Raw genomic sequence first — 20,836 nt, forward strand, 5'->3', positions numbered from 1 at the left:
GGTGTAGGAGGCTCCAGGGATCTGTTGTGCAGGGCTGTATTCCAGGAGCAACTCTAGAGCTTCACTTTAGGCTGTATTCCAACTTCAGCCCCACAGTCCTCCTTTGGTGTGTTTCTGTGGCAAGGAAACTGCTGAACGGGAGATACCACGTGCTCCAGCCAGCCCCATGAGGCCTGGGGAGAGGAGGGTGATGGGGTGCAGGGCATGGCGATGAGTCTGGGTACCCCCTCTCTGTCAGTCTCACCTCCTCCGTGTCACACAAGCAGCCCTCTGTGAGGAGGAGGAGGGACCAGGAAGTAAGGACACAAATCCACAGAGAACCATTGTTCTAGCCCTCAAGAGGATCAGGAAGGGCAGCAAGTGCTGGCTGGGGGAAGGAGGCCCCTTGCAGCACCTCACATTTCCTTCAATGTCGAGGTGCAAATTCGAACGGGAGCTGGCCCTTCCTGGCCTTTTAACTCTGTCTCCTCCCTCCAAGAATTTCCGCCCTTCCTCCACGGTAGGTAGCATTGATGGACTCTTTCTGGCATACACTGATAGGACCCTAATAGAGTAACATTCAGGCATGAACCAATTCAGATGCGAGTGACCTGGACTTGCATGAGGTTTAGTTATTTCAACTTTTTTTTTTTTTTCCTCACTGGTTCTAGCAATTTATTCTGCATCTTAAACTCATGAGATTGGTCTCCACAATAGGGAGCTTTTGGTTCACTTATGCCAAGGCAGCAGAGATATATTTTGGGGGTAGTAGTCCTTTAACATGATCAAAGATAAGTACTATTAAGACTAAATAAGCAAAAAGGGGAACAAATTCTTGCCTAACATTAGGCAAGGTGTTGACAGAACCACTGCAATGTACAATTCCAGTTACAAGTTTCAGATTTTGACTATATTATCTGATTTCTCTATAGCACAACGGAGATTTCACTATGTGATTCTTGCACAGTCATTGCAGATTAAAAGATTAATATCTTTCAGTAAATTAGTTGTATGTTAGAAAGTCCTTATATTTTAGTACTTGGTGATTTGTTCATCAGGTAGTTGACCCAACTGTCAAAAATAAAGGTATGTCTTTCATTTCTTGTTTGATCTACAGGCTCCTGCAGGCCTGGTTCTGCAGGATGGGCAGGAGGAGGTGAGTTCCTCCTTGACACAGCCATGGGACACAAGCCCAAGTGCAGCCACAGTTGCACCAGGAAAGCAGCACTGGTTTTAGCACAGCTTCTCTGTACACTGCAGAGTAATTTTACTATCCTGTTGTGTAAAGCAGAGCCCCTCCACAACCGAGCAGGGTGGCAGGCATTCGATTGCTCGCAAAAACATGATGCAGCTATTTAAGACAAGGGCTAAGTAGTAGCATGCCCAATTCAGAAAGGCTGTAGCTGTCCTCAGCGAAATATGGCTGCTGTTAACACTTCTGCTCTTGTGAAAATCACTGTGCTCATGCCTTCTTCCATGAGCACATTTGGGCAGGACTTCATTTTAGATCTTAAAAAGAAGTCTTTCCTCCCATAAGAAAAGATTTTGCAAAACTGCTAAGGATTTTCTTTCTGTGTTTACTCCTTCAAATAGTTTAGCGGTTCTTTAATTTTCAGTGCTTAGAATAAGTGGAATGCGACAATGCTTTCAGAGCCTAAAATATTTGTTTACACAGTACTTCTTGCAGTTATACTTTATTTCTCCCACAGGCATTTTTACTGTGCTTTTTAATTGACTGCAATGCCATAATTCGAAACAGTCCTCAGATGTCAGTGGTTCAATACTGAATAAACAAACTCAAGCAATAAGAATCAGTTTAAGTCAATTACCCTTTTAGTCAAAGAAAAGCGTACATCTCAATACATTGTCAGCCAGATCTCATTGCCACACCTCTCAAGCAGGCATTTCTGAGTAGTTTAAACATCACCAGCAAACCAGGAATACAAACACTTGCAGGGTAAGTCAGGTGTCCTGTCAGGAGCACTGTACCACCCAGGTCAGAAGACACCTGCTTCTTTTGCCATGTCTCCCATGTTCATGACTTTAACTCCTGGGGAGTCACGGCTGCCATTTAGCAAGCGACTTGGGCTATGCTTTAACATGTCTTTAAGCTGACACACAGTCCTACCAAACAAAAGTAGTCCTCACACCTCGCCCGCCTTTCTCTCTGCATGTCTCTTGGACATTGTTACTTCACAGTAAGTGGCTGGACAGTAAAACAAGATGGGGCTACTTTTCACAGAATCACAGAATGGCTGGGGTTAGAAGAGATCTCTGGAGATCATCTGGTCCAACCCACCTGCTAAAGCAGGTTCACCCAGAGCAGATCGCACAGGAATGTGTCCAGGAGGGTTTTGGATGTCTCCAGAGAAGGAAACTCCACAGCCTCTCTGGGCAGCCTATTCAGTGCTCTTGCACACTCAAATAAAGAACTTTTTCCTCATATTCAGATGGAACCTCTTGTGCTTTAGTTTGGGCCCATTGCCTCTCATCCTGTCACTGAGCACCGCTGAAAGGTGTCTGGTCCTGTCCTCTTGACACCCACCCTTGAGATATTTATAGACATTGATGAGATCCCCTCTCAGCCTTCTCCTCTCCAGGCTCCCAGGCAGGGTGGGGAGGGGGTCAGTTCTGCAGTGCACCAGTTCCCCGAGTGCTGGTGCCAGCAGGGACGAGCTGGGGACAGGGCCAGGCAACCATGGCATGAACAGCACCAGCAGGTCACTGGCAGGCTTCCACTTCGCACAGCCCGCTGTGTGGTACTGCAGTCTAAACAGACATTTGGCAAGCCTTGCATTACCTCATGCAAGAGCATCTCTCTCCTTAATGTCATCACTGATTCTGCTCTAAACACATCACATTTCAAGCGGGAAACAATAAAGGCAAAATTCTGGAGGCAACAATGAAGAGAAGCCTCATGGGTTATGCTTCCAGTGGACAGACCTCACCAACAACGTCCCCATGGGATTTCCATGATGCAGTGAAAATGAGAAAAAAAAATCAGAAAAATGGGGTTAAAAGTAGTCAAGCAAGAATATAAATCTGAACATGATCTGAGTCAACTCAGTACCATGTCAGGTATTAGAAGTAAATTAATTCATCTGGAAACTCCTAGGAGTTTGTCTTCATTACTGAACGATAAAACCACAGGGCAATATTTCACATAATTCCTTTATAAACCATGGTGTTGCAGTAGACATGTATATGCCCAATTTTAAGAAACAGAAAATATAAGCAATGTTAAACTGTATGCAAAGAACCTACTAAGCTATTACGATAATGACACACATGGAAATTAAAATATGCAACCTCAAAAAGAGAAGGTTTGGAAAGTAAGGAACTCAAATTGCACTTTTCGGAAATAAATAATAAAATAATCTAAAGGTAAAGAGGTACAGATAGCACCGTTCAGAGGATATCTGTGGAAGCGTGTTAAAAAGATACCTCTTACCAGAGTTTCTCCATGGATAACTCAAAGCCTTTATTTCTAGTCAGCTAGAAAACTATTCAAACTGTTTATCCAACTTCCGCATGCACGGTATGTGCATTTATTTGTCTGCTTACCCTCTGATGCTGATGTGAGGCAGTTTCTCCAATGTGTGTCTGACAATGTAGTGCATCCTATAAATTTGCAGTACTTATTGCAACATCAAGGATGATGAAGAAAACAAAGAGTTGCTGTCAGTGGAAACCAAATCTTCTTGGTTGATGGATGGCAAGAATTCCTCAGTAAGCACCTTGATAATTAAAGTGTCGACAAAGTTATGTTTTTCTTCCCATATGATCAACATCTCTTGTTAATTATCCATTCCTTATGTGGTACTTGGATCCTGTACATAATCAAATGTGGTAAGACAAAGTCCACACTCCAATAGAAAAATAAATAATCCTAATTAACATTTCTGTTACAGGAGAGGCCAAAAGTCCCTGCTTCAGAAGCAAGAGAGAATACAGTCCCCCACAAAGCATGTGAAGACTCACAAACTGTACCTAGCTCTACTCTAAAAGCACAGCATATGAAAGCAGTAAACTTCCAAGCTGAATATAGAATTTTCCCTGTTTCTAAAGAATATTCATGCTGATTTACACAAGCACCGGTGATTAAATACACTGTGCTCCTCTAGGCCTCCTTTATGGAGCATAAGGCTGTGCCTGTAGAACAGCACACCTGCTAGACACATGTTAATGCAAAAAAATTCAGTCTGTGCATACATGGTGCTCACCTCATCTGCTCACATAAATACCATCCCGTTATCTTTCTGAAAGCAAGAAATATTTTATGCTTATATATATTTTTTTCCATCAAGAAGTTACTTCTTAAAATGATCATGCCTTTGGAAATATAACATGCTTGCCTATGCTTTGTACCTAGTAATGTAACATCCACTGCTTGTGCATTCTAGTATTTTAAAAAAGTGTGTAGCAGCTTCCAAATTTAGGGATCAGTGGGAATTTCTCTGGCTAATAAAACACAACATACAGAGTGTTAGGCAGTGTTTCTTCTTACTGTGAGAAGGCAGTGTGGTTACTCCCTACCAACAGAATATATTTTAAAACCAGGACAACTGCATTCTAAGATGGATCGGGTTTATATTACAAATTGGAGTTCAGACAATGTTCAAGTTTTGATTAAAGGATCAAAAGATTACAGAGACTACATTATCCATGAGTATTTAATTAATGAGTCATATTAATTGGTTTTAAAAGGCGCTTTGTGGGGCTCAAATTGGAACACAAATTGCAGGCTGGGAAGACACATTTCAAGTGCTGTGTTGCACAGTTATCCAGCTGCCAGTTGCTCAGTTCTTTGAACAGTGGTGTCTCTCCACACTGTGTTGCTTCTGCAGGCAAAACTTTTGTGATTGTGTTTCTTCTTAAGCTAAGTGGTTTGGCTTTTCAGACTTACTAATGCAAAAAGCTACATTTAAATTCAGCAGCAGTCTCATGTTTGATTTCCTCCAATCCAATCATTATCAGCTTTGTAGTAAATAAAGTAATTCTTACCTGGGCAAGGGACAGAACAGCAGTCCATGCATTTTTAGAAATCAGCAAATACACTGTTATAAACTTTGGAATATTAGGACTCCTTTTGCAAAAAGAGACCCCTGCAACCCAGCAGAATAGAGACCAGTTCTTCCACCCTTCTGACACTTACTTGGTCTCCATTTTCCAGCATCCTCAACTCCTCAGCCAGGGGCAGGGAGGACACCAGCTCCATGCAGGGCCTCACTTCTCCAGCTGCTGCAGCCCAAGCCCCATGGGCACTGCTGCTCCTCACACCACTGCTCCAGAGGCTGCAGAGGTGAAGTGTCCAGTGCCACAGCTGCCTTATAGTCGCTGCTGAGGGTGAGGAGAGGGGGGGAAGCATTGTTGTTTCTTATTATTTGTAGATTCCCAAATCTACAAATACAAATTGTGAGACCAACCCATAGCCCAGAGACAGGAATTCATTTTACTATCCTACACCTTCACAGTTGGTGAAGAAAAGCAGCTGCCAATCAAGGCCAAGACAGACTGTGGGCAGATGGCTTAGAAATATTCCCACTAACAATGAAGCTGACTGTAAAGCACGGCCTCTTCACAACTGGTGGCATTTCCAGCGGAAGATATCAAAATAGTAGGTCTGACTTCCAGGCTACGTGGCAAATAAGCACAGGTAGAAGAGAACTGTAAACAGTCTGGAAGCTGGGTAAAGCTCCAGTGGTAAGAACAGAAGCAGCAGCACCAAAAATTGATGAATGAACCTGCCAGTTCCAAGAGGTAAGTATACAGCCATTAAAAGTACCATGAGAAAATGAAAAAAACCCTATAAGTTTACTTATAATCAAAGCATACTTTACTGACAGATTAAGAGATCACATAATCAGATGTTTTACATAACACCAAGAATTTCACATCATCACAGACCTCATTTGAGGTCTTTGCTACAAAAGTGAGAGATTTTCATATACTTCGTGCTGGCATTTCTGGAGAGAAACCATAACACAATTCTCAGATGAATTCAGATTGATTAGCAGTAGCCACACTGCAGCAGCTGCCCTGCCATTGCTCAGCACTTTCTCTGTACAAGAAGCACAGAAGCTGTGACAGTACTGTGATTTTGCTGATATTTGTAGAATTACATAATAAGAAACACATATTTAAGGAGGAAATTTAACTAAAAGACAGCTTGTTCTTAAAATCTGCCAAATGAAACTCCAACAGCAGATAGTTAGCAGAATGTATATTCACATGAATGTCAAGGACTACAAAGCTCAAAATCTCATTAAACAGTATTTATTTTAAAATCACAAGTGGCTTCAAATCGTGAAAATGTTTCTGGAGCATTTGCAAATCCTTGTCTTCTGAATCAAGGCACTTTTACACCTTCAGACTGCAGAATCAATAGCCCTCCTGCAGGTTCTGCTCAGCAACCTTCCCTCAGACGCCCCCGAGATGGACGGTTACAATTGATCACACTGGACCCACGGCTAGAAACTTCAACCGTTTCTGACTTGACAGGGTATCACTTTCTGGCAGTTAAGTGTTTCAGAATGAGAGTAAAAATTACTTTTATAGTCCCAGCCATCTACTTCAATAAAACTGAGCCACTGAAGGAGGTTTAACAGCACATCCTGTTAGTCCTCAAGTGGCTTGGACAGGACTTGAACACTGAATTTTCTTTCCAGATTATTGCATTAGGACTGATCAAAGTTGTGTTTTGGGTAAGTAGTAATTTTTCCACAGCAGATGGATCAGCTGCTGAGAGGTGTTCCAGCTCACTTCAGCTCCCCAGCGATGAATGTGACGGTAGGCAGATGTGCTCATCAAGAAGTGAAAATAAAAGAGGACCATAAAAACTCCTTTCACTCTACCCTCCCTCCTCCAGCATACCTGGAGCTGTGAGGAAATGCAGGCTGTGTGGGTCAGTTCACTGAGTGGTAAAAAATGCATCAGCACCTGGAGATTTTTTGAGGTAAAACAAGTATATTACACTTCAAGACCTTGAAATGTTCATCTACAGTGTGACCATTTAAACTCTTTTGGAAAAATAATCCACACAAAAATGTTCAATGAAATCCATGTTGAACACTCCTGTGGAATAAGCAGGGATTTGGATGCAGCAGCTGTGGGAGAAACTGACAAAAGGAGGAGGCAGAGTATGGGGTATAACGCCCCAAATGACACAAAATGCTGCCAATCCAGTGAAGTCTAAAACCTGCACTAAGCCTTAGCTGACTGCCCACTCCTGTCTTACAGCATCTTCCCCTAATGTTTGTCTGAAGAGACAACAAGATATTCAATAAGTACCTTGTACACTTTTACATCATATAAAGTTTTGAATCTCTTGCTTTAGTGCTTCTCACCATACGTATATAGATGGTCTTATAACAATTCAGCCAAAACTTCTATTCCTTCAAGCTGCCCTGAGATGTGAGAAACAATATTTGGAAAAGAGTAAAAGTAAAAAAAAAAAAGTGCTTACCTTTATTTCCTAAATAAAGCACACAAACATGGTCATATTTTTGTAAGTAGCCAGCTTCTTGACTAATGAGATTCATCTGCAGACCCTTGACCACACGACCAAACTTGTTAGACCAGGTGTCTATAACAAAATCTGATCTTATGGGCTTTAAAGAAAGAATGTATTTCTTTGCTATGTAGCAGTATTCTGAAGAAAGCCATCTATTTCCTTATAGAAAGGTTTATGAAAGCCAAAAATATAACAGGAGATAGTTACTGCAAAGGTATTTTTTATAAAAGCCTGATTAAGCCAAGAGGACCTTAGACAGCATTTAGCAAAGCGTGAGTTGTGGTTCCTGAAATAAAAGCAGCTGAGTACAGACGAGATTGAGACAGCGGCTGGAAATGCATCCTGAGCAGCAACAGCAGCTGGAGCCCAAGTGGTACCAACGCACCACTGAAGAACAGTTTGCTTGATAAGGCTTTGGGCCAGACAGTGCAGCTTTTCCTCTGTCTTACTTTCCATAGCACTCCTGCCCTCATCTACAGAAAGATTTGTACATATTTGTTCTCACAAGGTTGTAACAGGAACAGAAGTGTGCAGAGAGTCCACCAACCACAGAGGACCGGCACCTTTTTAGGCCTCGTAATCTGTACTCCACTTCTGAACCTCAACCTAGATTTCCAGTTGATGGCGTGATAAAAAGGAATAAAGTTGCCCACTTCCTCGGAAGAGGACATTTGGCAAGAACCTTGCTGAAATGCAACAAAAAAGCAAAGTAATGTGTATTTTTAATTAAAAACAAACAAACAACATGCAGCACTCACAGACCCTTAGCAAACTCTGAGTTAGTAAATCTCCTCATCTGTATTGCAGAGAAGGAAGAAGGGAAAAGAGTACAGACTGAGTATACGAAAGAACAAAAAATCTAATGGAAGTTGCACTCCCACATACAGAAAAAAAATATCTTTTAAACAGCTTGAGTGAGGGGAAAAAAATCCATTACATTTTCACACTTACTGCTATTTTGTCCCCTAGGCTGAAGTACTTCTAAGGTCAAAATTGCACTAATGTCTATGTGCAGATACAGACCCAATGCAGTTTTAACATCTCTCAAAGTCCTTGAAAAAACAATGGTTTATTGTCATGTATCACAATATTCTGCTAGAGTCTGGAAACTCTTAAGTAATGAATCCAACAACTCCCAAGAGGTGGGATTTTTTCTCCCCTTTTTTCAACAGCTTGTTACCTAACACTAGAACAAGTTCACAACCTAATTATTATTTCCTCCTCCTTCTATCACTCATAAACATGCAAATAAAACTCATTAATCCTAAGGATGCATTAATGAAGGCTCCTTAAACATTGTTCTCAAATTGCACTTCTTATACTCCAAATATATACATAAGGTAGAAGCTACAGCGTTTAATTTCATTTACTGCAAGACTAATATTGAGAATACCTGTTTTTTAAGAGCCATATGTTTGCCATAACTCCAGCTTAAACTTGAGCTCATCTCTGAAGAGCTGCCTGTTCTTCTGAAATTAAGTTACCTTCTGTGAATCCCACGCTGCTCCAGCTTCTTTTGTTCCATGTAGGTAATCCTACGCGCTTAGAAATTTCTCCAAGTAGTACAGCAAACTTTTCAGTCTCCCAACTAAATCATTTTATCAGCTATTTCTGGACAGCAGTGGTAAAGCCTTTTAAATCCAATGATTAATGTTTTGTAACCAGAGTATGCACTCAAAATAAATTTTTCATCGTTAAATAGTTAAGTCTTTAACTACCTAAAGAATTTTTAAAGCACTTGCTATAACATCAAGGTGCAGTAAATTCTGTATTTAATCTTAACAATTCATACAATTAAAATACATAAATTGAAAATGATATTAGTTTTATATAGTTTTATTATTTTTAGCTTATTATTAATTGTGGGCTTAAACCAATACACTCACGAAGGATACAATTAATACACAATTTGGTAACACACCTAAAGCTGCAGTTAACACATAGGGAGTTGCTGAACACCTCACCTTAGCTGCTAACAGTATAAGAATCCTTTGGGCAGAGCTATTAGCACCATTTGTTATTGGTGTTGTCCATCGCTTGCCAGGCAAAAATTCCTCTTCCTGGAACAACTAACTGCTTCGGGCTTTAAAAGAGACTTATTTAAAGCCTTCTCCAGTTCCATTTTGGCAGAACCTCCAGAGGATGCTGACATGCAGCTAAGCGGGACAGCTGGAGCAAAAGGAGGAAGAGGTAGCTGATTCGACAGGGAGATGGGGTAGAAAAAAACACAAGGTGAGATCTAAGTGTAAAGCCAGACTTCCCACTCTCCCTCCACTTATTTTGTGCTGTTTCTGTAGGCAGGGCCAGCAGAAACGCCCCTGGTGTGAGGAGAGTCCCCGTGAGCCCAGTCAGGAGCTCTGGACACAGGCCAGGCTGGTGCCTCGGCAGCAAGGCACAACATGGGGCGCCACGTTTCTGAGCTGCTGTGGCAGCTCCAGGCTGTGATAATTGAGGGCAAAGGAATTATTTCTCCAGTGACTGAGAACACTTGCTGCTGTTTCTGTATGGAACCATCCTCCTGAACTAATTAATTAAGTTACTTCCTTTCTAGCTCTTCAAACTCTTTTAAGATACTGAATCCAGTTTTTCATGGCACACTCAGGTAAATCAGCCAAGGATTTCAAAGGGCATTTTGGGAAACCCAGTCACAGTTACAAGTAAACTTTACGCTTTCTAAAGAGCAAGACTTATAAAAGAGTTCTACCCTCAAAGGCCTCTCATTGTTCTCCTCAGTTTCTGGACATCACTTGTGTTTTAAGAAGCAGAAATTAACTGAAAGGGTGTACTGAGGTTCGTGTTGTTGAACAAGAAAGCAGAAAAATGCTCTGGCCTGACCTGTGGCAGCATCCTCACCCCAAAATAAACTGCACTACAGTCTTCCCAGGACTAACAGCAGCATTGAGACAGATCTCATAATGCAGGGACAGGTTTAGGGATTGTATTCCCTCCTGATACTCACAAATTAGGATATGTGCCTCCAGGCTGCTGACCTGACTTACAGGAGAGGGGGGAAGAAAAAAAAAAAAAAAAAAAAGCAGTAAAAAGTAAATTATTCACTAGAATTAAAATAGAATTGTTTACAAAGTGTTCTTCAATTTTGTACGTTTGTACAAAGTGTTGTACGTTTGTTAGAAGTATTTAGAAAAGACCTGCAATTCTTTTATGCATTCTAAAATTGTCAGTGTTTCCTGGGCAGTATCCAGTCTATTTCATCACTTCTAAGAGGTAACTTCTTGCCATGGCTTTTCAATATAGTTTAATGGAAGTAAAACAGTCTTACTTGGTACAACTATGAGACCCTTTTCCCTCACACTTCACCTTTGTTCTGGAACAAAGATTTGTGTCACTCAAAGTGTCAAGTGACAATTTAGAGTTGCAAACTTTTAAAGAGATTGTCCTTGGTAAAAGCAGTATAAAAACATAATAACAATGAATAATTCTTCCAAACAGGTTTGCACGGTGACACATTTTGCAGGCAAAGATGAAAATTCTCCCCAGTGGATAATGCTACGTGTGAAGGGCTAAAATAATTGCGCACCATTTGAAACCCTTTGCTTGTACACGTGGTGCCACCGCCACTGTTACGCAGCCGTGCACATAGTGCTCCATCTATCGGACTCTGCCAAAGATGCACTCGCTGGCCCATGTGTTGCCAATTTCAGGAAAACAAACAAATAAACCAAGCCGCACAAGTCGAACTCTGACCTCATTCACACAATCAAAGTTTCAAACTAATGAGCCCCTCTGCTTCCAAGTATCATAGAATCACAGAAGGTTTGGGATTGGAAGGGACCTCAAAAGATCATCTAGTCCAATCCCCCTGCTGGAGCAGGAACACTTAGATGAGGTTACTCAGGAATGTGTCCAGGCGGGCTTTGAATGTCTCCAGAGAAGACTTCACAACCCCCCTGGGCAGCCTGTTCCAGTGCTCTGTCACCCTCACTGAGAAGAAGTTTCTTCTCAAATTTAAGTGGAACCTCTTGTGTTCCAGTTTGAACCCATTACTCCTTGTCCTCCTATTGGTTTGCACTGAGAAGAGCCTGGCTCCATCCTCGTGACACTCATCCATTCTGTATCTATAAACATTAATGAGGTCACCCCTCAGTCTCCTCCAAACTCAAGAGACCCAGCTCCCTCAGCCTTTCCTCATAAGGGAGATGCTTCACTCCCTTCATCATCTTCCTGGCTCTGTGCTGGACCCTCTCCAGCAGTTCCCTGTCCTTCTTGAACTGAGGGGCCCAGAACTGGGCACAATATTCCAGATGGGGTCTCACCAGGGCAGAGTAGAGGGGAAGGAGGACCTCTCTCGACCTACTGACCACCCCCCTTGTAATACACCCCAGGATGCCATTGGCCTTCCTGGCCACAAGGGCACAGTGCTGGCTCATGGTCATCCTGCTGTCCACCAGGACCCCCAGGTCCCTTTCCCCTACACTGCTCTCTAATAGGTCATTCCCCAACCTATACTGGAACCTGGGGTTGTTCCTACTCTACACTTGCTTTTGTTATATTTCATTAAATTTTTCTCCGTCCAACTCTCCAGCCTGTCCAGGTCTTGCTGGATAGCGGCACAGCCATGTGCTGGTATGAGCCATGAGTGGCTGGTATTCCAAGTGTTAAATTGATGAGCAGAAGTGCAAGTACCAAAAAGACAGCAAAGAGGATTTCAATTTTTACAGGCTACGTATTTCAGGAACAAGATTTCCTTTGTATTAAGAATTTTTCACTGTTTTTTTGGCAAAAACCAGTTCCTCCTACTGAGGAACTGTTTCAGTAATAAGAATCAACTGATAAGGACATATCTCAAGTCTCTTAATGTGGGGCGAGGGGGGAAGAGAGATCCATTTAGAAATTATTTTTGCCTACGTCATTAAAGGATGAAACATTTTAAAACATTCAGTTAAGAACACACTTATTCAACTGCTTTAAAAACCCCATGGCAGCCTTTATAGTTTCAGATTCATGGTACAATGTGCATATTCATTTTGACATTATCTGTTCAGACTTTTGCACACATTGTATCGTTGCCATTTAAAGGATTCTAACAGGATAACACCATTGACAGCTTAACCTTTATTAAACTGTTGACAAGATGATTCTTTCAGCGTAAAATCAGATGAAGACATTACAAAAATTATATAGCTATTAACAGATTACAGATAAACTATTTAAAAGAACATTCTCTTTATAATATTGGTCTTTTCTTTACAATTAGAGACCAGAAAAATGAGGGGGTTTTGTCATAATATTTTACTAAATTAGCATTTAAATAATACCTGAGGCACTTTTCAGAGATTATTAAAAGCTATGAACAATTAGTTCACTCAGAGTTAAATGTGAAGAACCAGCGCAGGGTATTAACTGTTACTTACGACAGCATTGCTACTATTTGCTTGTAAAATTCAGGTACTTGGAAGCTTAAAGAGCTTGTAAAACACTGAAGTCAGCTCCAAGCTTTCCATTTGTCTATAGTAATGATGGTGCTTCCCTTGTATTTTTCACATAGAAAAGACTGTTTCAATACAAACTAAGCCTTACAACACAACTGTAAGGTAGGAAGTACTGTTACCCTTTATAAAGAGTAGAAAGAGACCGTGGCTTGCTGAAGGGAAGAGGAAGCATGATGCACGCAAATCTAAGGGCTCAGTCAGCCCCTTCCATGTTTTGTCATGATTAAGCATATCTGATATTGCTCCAGCACATTGTATTATTTTGATAGTTCTAACTACAATCATCATCACCAAGTGATTTAAAATCCTGATATTATCCAGAGAGAATGACATATGTTCCCAATCACAAGACCTAAACACAAAGCAGACAGATTTTTAAAAAGGTGTTCTGTTGTACTTCAGTTGTTCTTGGTCATGCAGTGTAAAACCTTTACTGACTTCACAGAAAAAAAATCACATCATACTTCTGTTCCTGGACTTGCCAAAACACACTAAAATAACAGAAGTCAAATTCTGTTCTACATATACCCACAGCCAATTGGATACAAATTTTTGCAGCTTCCACAATTCATACTTCATCTAGTTCCTCATGTACAGTATTTGTGCAAGAAATAAAAATAAATAAAAGCATATTTCTATGACTAAGGAATCGGCAATAGTCACAATCTGCACAGGGCAGATTTGAAATAGAAGTTCCTTGACCAAAAATTAAAAACAATCAGACAAGCTATTGCGATAGGTGGTAAAAAAAGCTGTTTTCAGTGTGAAGGATTTTATTGTTGCGTTTGCTTGTTCCTTCTGGTGAACCGATCATCAAAAGAAAATGTTCACCCGCAAGTGTCCCAGTTATTCAGTATCATATCCCAAAATGGGTCCCAGCCATTTCTCCACCTCTGCGACAGACACATTTTTTCTCCGTGCATAATCTTCAACCTGAAAAGGGACCACAAAACATGATGAAAATTTGGAAACTCCAGGTTTTACTGTTCACAAAATCTTTTGCAACATCTGCTCACAAGGCGTTTTTGAATGGCATAACCACAGCATTACCACAACGGACAGTGCAAGTTACCTGGTCTTTACATATCTTGCCAACAGCAAAATATTTGGATTTGGGACTGGAAAAGTAGAGTCCAGAAACTGCAGAAGCAGGTATCATTGCTAGTGATTCAGTTAAACCAATTCCTGGAAAAGAGAATGAGAATTTTCATATTCTCTGAATCAATAACAAGCATAATTCAGAGCCTTTTTTTGTTAGGCGGTTTCAAGCAAACTGAAAACCCAAGAAGCTTTCAGATAAACTAAACCCAGAACCATTTTCCACTTGTCATCTATTAAAAAATACATATAGCTTTAAATATATTGCAGACTTTCATTACAGTTTTAGAGTAACTATACAGTTGGAAGGAAAATAAAACTTGGACATTTTAGCAAATGAAATGGGTAACTAGAGGTTTTGAAACAGCGCAATGTATTTTTGGAATTGTGGAAGTAGCAGTGAAATGTCTGACACTTAAAAATATCAGAGGAAAACAAATGGAATTCATTCCTTTTTTTCTAAGTTACTATCTCAAGGTTTCTGTGGACCAGGAAACACACTGCTGAATTGGCTTTTTTTCCTGTTTATATCTGGAATGTCTTCTGGCAACCATAAGGATGCTGGAATTTTTCTCTGTGCAGCAGAACCCTGTTTGCATGCAATCTGCTAATTAGGGACATTACTCCTTCACCAAAAGCACTGCCAGTATTTTGCAAATTCTTCCTTGAACAAAGCAAAATAAAATGGCAATGAAAAAGGGAAGACAGCAATTCCAGAACTGTTTGAGTTCACTTTTTTTTTTCATGTAGCTCTGCACCAGCCAATTCACTGTTCTGTTGCCATTTCAATCTTCACTCACATAAAAACAGTTTAAGAATCTTATTAAAGCAGACAGACGTACCTGTTGTCTCCTCAATGTTTGCAAGTTTCCACATGGTGAGTTTTTCCGTATGGTCAGGCTGGCTTGGATATCCAGGGGCAGGGCGAATTCCCTCATATTTAATTCTGCGTAGGTCTGAGAGATCTAACTGCTCACTACTACAGTAAGACCAGAATTCCTTTCGAACCCTTTCATGGAGCTCCTCAGCAAATGCCTTGGAATAGAGTGAAAAGATATACATTTTTTTTTTCTAATTTGTGCAGACTGATGCAAGAGCTATTTGATGAAGATAAATGATAGACACTTCCTCCCCATGCCCATTTTAATTTTTAAGGGAGCTCTTATCATAGGTGAGAAATTCGATAGCATTAACATTCATAGACAATGCTTATTTTGCTAAATCAAGTGTTTTAGTTTTTCCTCTTATTGGTAGACAATGTTTTTTCTGGCTGTCCTGCTTTAAAATCCTACTACTCGAAGAAGTAAAAGTGCGGACAAGTAACCAGAACATAAATTCATTAGCCTGCGGCAGCAATACATCAGTATAGAACCAAAGTCATTAGGCCTTTTCTATCTGAGTGTCTCCTCCAGGTCTAGCTATGGAAGGCCACATCATGCTTGCATCAGTGTAGCATCAGATGTAAGTCCCACTGCTCTTCTTAGCAGAGGACCTTCCCTGTAGCTGAAAAGTGACCAACAGCTTTTCTTAACTGCTCTTGCAGCTTACACTATTTCGCCAGCAATGTTTGCCTTCAGGAGACATTTCCACTTCAGTAAATATCTTTCGATGGCATCTAATAATAATTTCTGAGATTTTGCTACAGCTTGAGATGCCCAACTAGAGCTAACCCCATTTGCATTGCACCAAAGTTGCTGTAAGTTTTAACATGGTTATTTAGGTGTAAGCATGGGGGCAGGCAGCTGGGGGTAGAGAGGTAGGAGGTGAGCGATGGTGTTTTCTAAACCACTTCAGTTAGAGCTTCAAGAGCATGTCTGTCTAAGCCTAAAACATGTTAAGTCAAAAGACTTGTACCCTGGATACATCTGCACGGTCATCATTAAAGCAGAAGGCATGTCTGCAATTCAAGAGTATAACTGGTGGGTCACACCTGGGTCTAAACACATTCTCATGTAGAGAATGTGTATTTATTAAAGAAAGTTATTTTTCAACAGTTTTGTTTCAAAATCTACTAAATTCTACAAATCGTCAAAACCCTCATAAAGAGCTGAGATGCTTCTGCAGCTGGGAGATATGGACAGTCTTCCCTCTGGCTCAGAGGAAGGCTCTTCTCTTGTGAGACATTTTCAGTAAAACCAGTTCTTTTTCAGATTTAATGCAGAGCACACATTACAGACAACAGGCTAAGTTTATGCTAAAGCTTCAAACACCAACCTGTCACACAGATCTAGTACGCAGTCAGAAAATTCACGAGGAAATACATGTTAAAACCTCATACCTCTGCCAGCCGATCGGCAAGAGCCTTGACCATTATGATGTTGTATTCATCATCCTGTTTCCTGAATTCATTGCATAACTCATCAACACCAAAGCAGGCCACAGCAAACAGGCCTAAGTAGTCACAAATGCCAGAACCCAGTGGTGCAATGAAGTCAGAGAGGCAGTAATATGGATCTGTGCAGGCAGAGTCCTTTTCAGCCTACAGGAACAAAACCAATGCAATAAACAAGAACATTTAAAACATTTATTAAGTATTAGTGCACTATTAATCTGAAGACCAGTATTAAGACTAAAGGGCTTAAGGCATTTCTGACAAACACCTAAGTAGTCTTTGAGCCATAATGGCTTTCTTATACTTGAATTAGATGAAAAACATCTCTTACTCTGAGGGTGTTTGGATCACTGAAGAACAAAATGTCAAAGGAGAGAGATGCTGTACTGAACACATATAGAGAGAGGTTTTGCTTCTATTTACAGCTACTAAGATTTAACAGCTTATTCTGCAGGCAAGTTATTATAAAAGAAGGAACACCCTTGTGCCAACCGCTGGGTAAGAGAAGGAATTTTCCATCTCTAGCACTCAGATTCCACTTTTGTTAGCAAAACGGATGGTTGATGCTTCATGTCCCAGTTATGCAAACTCCAAAATTCTTCTGCAACTCCCATTTTAGAATGGCTGGGAGAGTTTATAAACACTCCCAGTGTCCTGTGCTGCAAACCACGTGTTCAGTAACCCAGACAAAACAGCGCCCCTTGATGTAGGCTTACACTAGCCACACGCAGATATGAACAAAATGCATCTATCACTACTGAAAAGTTGAATCCCAAGCAAGGTTTCAAGTGGGTTTATGCAAATAAGAAAAATCGCACTCACTGGATCCGTTTCCCAAATGGAAAAAAGGGAACAGAAAGAGGTGACTGAAAACTGGCCATCGCACCTAACAAGAAGTTTTACAGTTGCAGATCATATCAGCGTATTCATTGTGGGAACATGACTGCTATTTAAAAAGGAGCACAGCTCTTGTATCTCTCTGTAAGTTGGATAGATTTACAAGTTATTTCATGGCTATCACGTGGCTGAAGATTCCTCTCCAAGTTTTCTACGACAATACTTTATCAATGCTTTTCATCTGCTCCCAAATGCAGTTTAAAAAAATCAACAAAACATCATACACCCCACCCTCACCCCCCACCCCCCAAACAAAGAAAAATGGGCAACTGTTTCCTGAGTTTTCTACAAACTACAAGGTTACAGAAAGCACCATAAAACTGAAGAAATATCCTTTTTCTGCACAGGTGGAATCTATGTTAATTTTAAGGCTCCTTTGTAATGATTACAGCTAAGGAGAATTCGAACTGCATCTCCAACCTTTATATTTACATCACATCCTTAATAGTGCCAGTGTCATGGAAAGAACTCTGTGTACTGAAAGGGACATTTTGTAAAAGAAACATGAGATAACTCTTCTACTTTGCTCTGGTGAAGCCTCTGCTGAATTAATGCATACACCAGTCTGAAAGAGATGCAGCTAAAATACATGGAGTCCAGAAGAACAGTAGCCACAATAGCACAGAGTTTCATGACCTTAACCTTTGAGAAAAAGCCCAAATAAAATGCGAATATAAAAGATAAGAAGATTAAGGAAAATAACATTATTCCAATAGTAAAAATCATTATAAGAAGAGCATCAAACCAGATACTGTCCTCAGGAGAACCCTGGGAAAAGGCCAGGAAAAGGAGCTGTAGTAAACTTGATTTATGTGGGATATCAAAATGTTTAACTAGGTAGTAAGGCCCTGGAATAGTCCTGCCTGAATGCTTGTGAGAAGTTTATATAAACGTCTGCCATGGATTGTCAAGATACACTAGATTAATCTCCACGAAATAGATAATCTGTTCCAGCGAACTAGAACATATAAGCTTGAAGCCATGTATTTCTTAGTACAGTTCTACAACACTGGCCTAGGACTGTCCTCACAAATACTGTCCTCCAGAGATTTAGGTAGCTGTTTAATTTGTTTGATGTTTGATGACTCTGAATACGTGAACCATGAGGGAGCCAAGTCAGAAGGCAGAGAAGGAGAGGCAGAATATCTTGAAAATGTTTAATCTATTAAAACAAATGCAAATCTAGGTAAGTATGATTCAAGCATGAGTATTTAAAATAATGATTCTCTCAATCACAATTAGCAGCTAACTAACAAATTCTAAACTGCCTCTTCATACCGGGAATTTTACATAAAAATTAAGACTATCAAAACCTCTTATCTCCATTGAGCTTTATTTTCCAATTATTTTATTTATAAGTGGTTTTAACTTTTAACACATTCAAGCAGAATTTCTCATCTAAGGCAAAATCCAGGGATATTGGAGAATTAAGGCTCATTAAGTTCTAATTTACCACATAGGATCCATGCAATGAATTTACATAGCACAGTGCTTTAGGCCATCTTAAATATTAAAATGAAGACAGAAAATGCATGTCATATCTGAAAATGTCAATTCTATAAAGCATTTTGTACAACTACTACAGTGCAAAGTACTAGAAATACTACAATATAAATATCTGGGCCATCACTAACAAGATCTTGTTATTACTTAAAGAAATGGGAAGACAGAAGCTACAGACAGATTATAACAACCATCTGCAGAGATTTTAATAGCAGTACTTCCGTTGATTTCTTGCAAATCAGGAAAAAAAACAACTTTATTTAATAAATGTTCTGTCATTGTACCTGTTGCCTCAAGCCATAAAATTTTGCTATTGGTTCTGAAGATCCCACTGCTTCTTCTGCAGCATACAGATAGATATCATCTTCAACACTTTGAGCTGGCCAGAAACCAACCACACCTCTGGCCTGCAATTTCTTCTGATTAATCAACGTTTTCAGTAGATTTTGAGCATCATTATAAACTCTCTTTGCTTCTTCACCTATCAAAAATAAAGAGAACCCTTTAGAAAAGGCATGTTTTAACAACTAGCTAAACGGGTTTAAGAATTGCTGAAGATGAACGTTTCATTTTCCACATAATTCTCTGGTGACTGCAACCATCTGTCAGCCACAGCAAACAGAGAGATAGCAGTGTGATTATGGCTATGCAGCCGTAACAACATATATCTTGGGAAACAAAAATTCAGCAAGCACCATTCTAGTAGAGGCAGAGGATGCAGAATAAAATGAGCAACAGAGAACATGTGTGTGCACCTGCATTACCACAGTGCAGCAGAACCAGAATATTAATTTTAGTGTCACTGTTGCATTTTCATCATGTATTTCAAGGCATACTGAATAGCTTCCAAAGGAGAAAGGGCCCTCTTGCCATCTTCACCCACAATGTGCACATAGATACATTAAATGCTTTGCTGCCATTTTCTGTGATTAAAATACCTCCCTGTGTTTTGTCAGGTAAATTCTAAATAAGATAATTGAGGATTTTTCCCCTTTTATTTTTCAGCCTCACATGCACACACTAAGTTGGTTCACTAAGTATCGCTTTAAACAAATTAATATTTCACTAACACTAGCTTTCCACATATATTCACTACCCCTATGTATTTCAAAACACTCAGAAGCTTAATGCAGCATGGCAGTTCTGTTACAATTATTTACATGAAGTAAATGCAATTTCAACACTCACCTACAGTTTTATCATTAAAGACTTTAGGGAAACCCCGGTTGGGATACTTTCCTCTAAGTTGCCAGACATCAAAGAAAGGCTTCCAGTCAATGTATTCTACCAGCCTCTCCAGGTCATAATCTTCGAAGACTTTTGTGCCAATGAATTTTGGTTTAACTGTAAGAATCAGAAGTACAATCTGACATTACAAAAATAATTTAATATTGCTCTTATATGTGCAGCGTAACTGACACTCACCAGCCTCTGCCACTGTACTCCACCTCTTCCAAAGTAATTGTCTTAGAATTCTTACTGTCATATTGTTCCTAAGTCATACAATGTGATTGTTCCTAAGTTACAATGTGATTAAAAATGCATAAAAGGTATATAAAGTTGAAAGAGAAAATGTAAGGCCTTTTGTCCATTCATATAAATCAACACTTCCTAGCTGTTGAACTTATTTCTTTGGCCCAAATACTGGCCAAAACAGAGGACAAAAAACCCTACACAACTTGTCAATATCTATCACATTTTATGGGCATATACCTTTCATATTTACAAATCCCGCTTTCTATACACAGACATAGTACATGGTATGGTACCATAGAACAGTTCTATAAATTAATACGTAATTTATAAGAATTTTCACAGCCACCACACACTTGTTTAGATGTACATGCACAAGTGAAAAAGCGAGATTGAGTTCTGTTACAAAGTAGCCACAAACTTCGCACTTGTTTCATATGTCTTGTTCAATACTCTATAACACAACCTTTATTAAGACGAGATATAGAAAATTAGCATCTTGTTGAGTCTTGTAAATGAAATGAGACAAAGCAGGATACAACTTCTTGTGGAATACTGTTTATACTTCTAGTCTCTAACTTAAAAAAAAAA

At 39.9% G+C, this 20,836-nt stretch overlaps 1 protein-coding gene across 8 annotated transcripts in view; it reads right to left on the reverse strand.

Annotated features, from left to right (window-relative positions):
• Window positions 1-12,416: 12,416 nt before the first annotated feature.
• MTR (5-methyltetrahydrofolate-homocysteine methyltransferase) overlaps window positions 12,417-20,836 on the reverse strand; it is a 50,917-nt gene continuing 42,497 nt past the window's right edge. For all 8 annotated transcript variants that reach the window (XM_071806263.1, XM_071806261.1, XM_065835127.2 and 5 more), the window contains 6 exons: window positions 19,961-20,116; window positions 19,057-19,253; window positions 16,319-16,519; window positions 14,883-15,075; window positions 14,015-14,127; window positions 12,417-13,875 (listed from right to left, as the gene is read on the reverse strand). In XM_071806263.1, coding sequence (XP_071662364.1) covers window positions 13,789-13,875; window positions 14,015-14,127; window positions 14,883-15,075; window positions 16,319-16,519; window positions 19,057-19,253; window positions 19,961-20,116 — 947 coding nt within the window. In that variant the 3' untranslated portion in view covers window positions 12,417-13,788. The remainder of the gene's footprint in view (window positions 13,876-14,014; window positions 14,128-14,882; window positions 15,076-16,318; window positions 16,520-19,056; window positions 19,254-19,960; window positions 20,117-20,836) is intronic.

The sequence above is a fragment of the Patagioenas fasciata genome, chromosome 3, assembly GCF_037038585.1.
Source record: "Patagioenas fasciata isolate bPatFas1 chromosome 3, bPatFas1.hap1, whole genome shotgun sequence".
NCBI lineage: Eukaryota > Metazoa > Chordata > Aves > Columbiformes > Columbidae > Patagioenas > Patagioenas fasciata.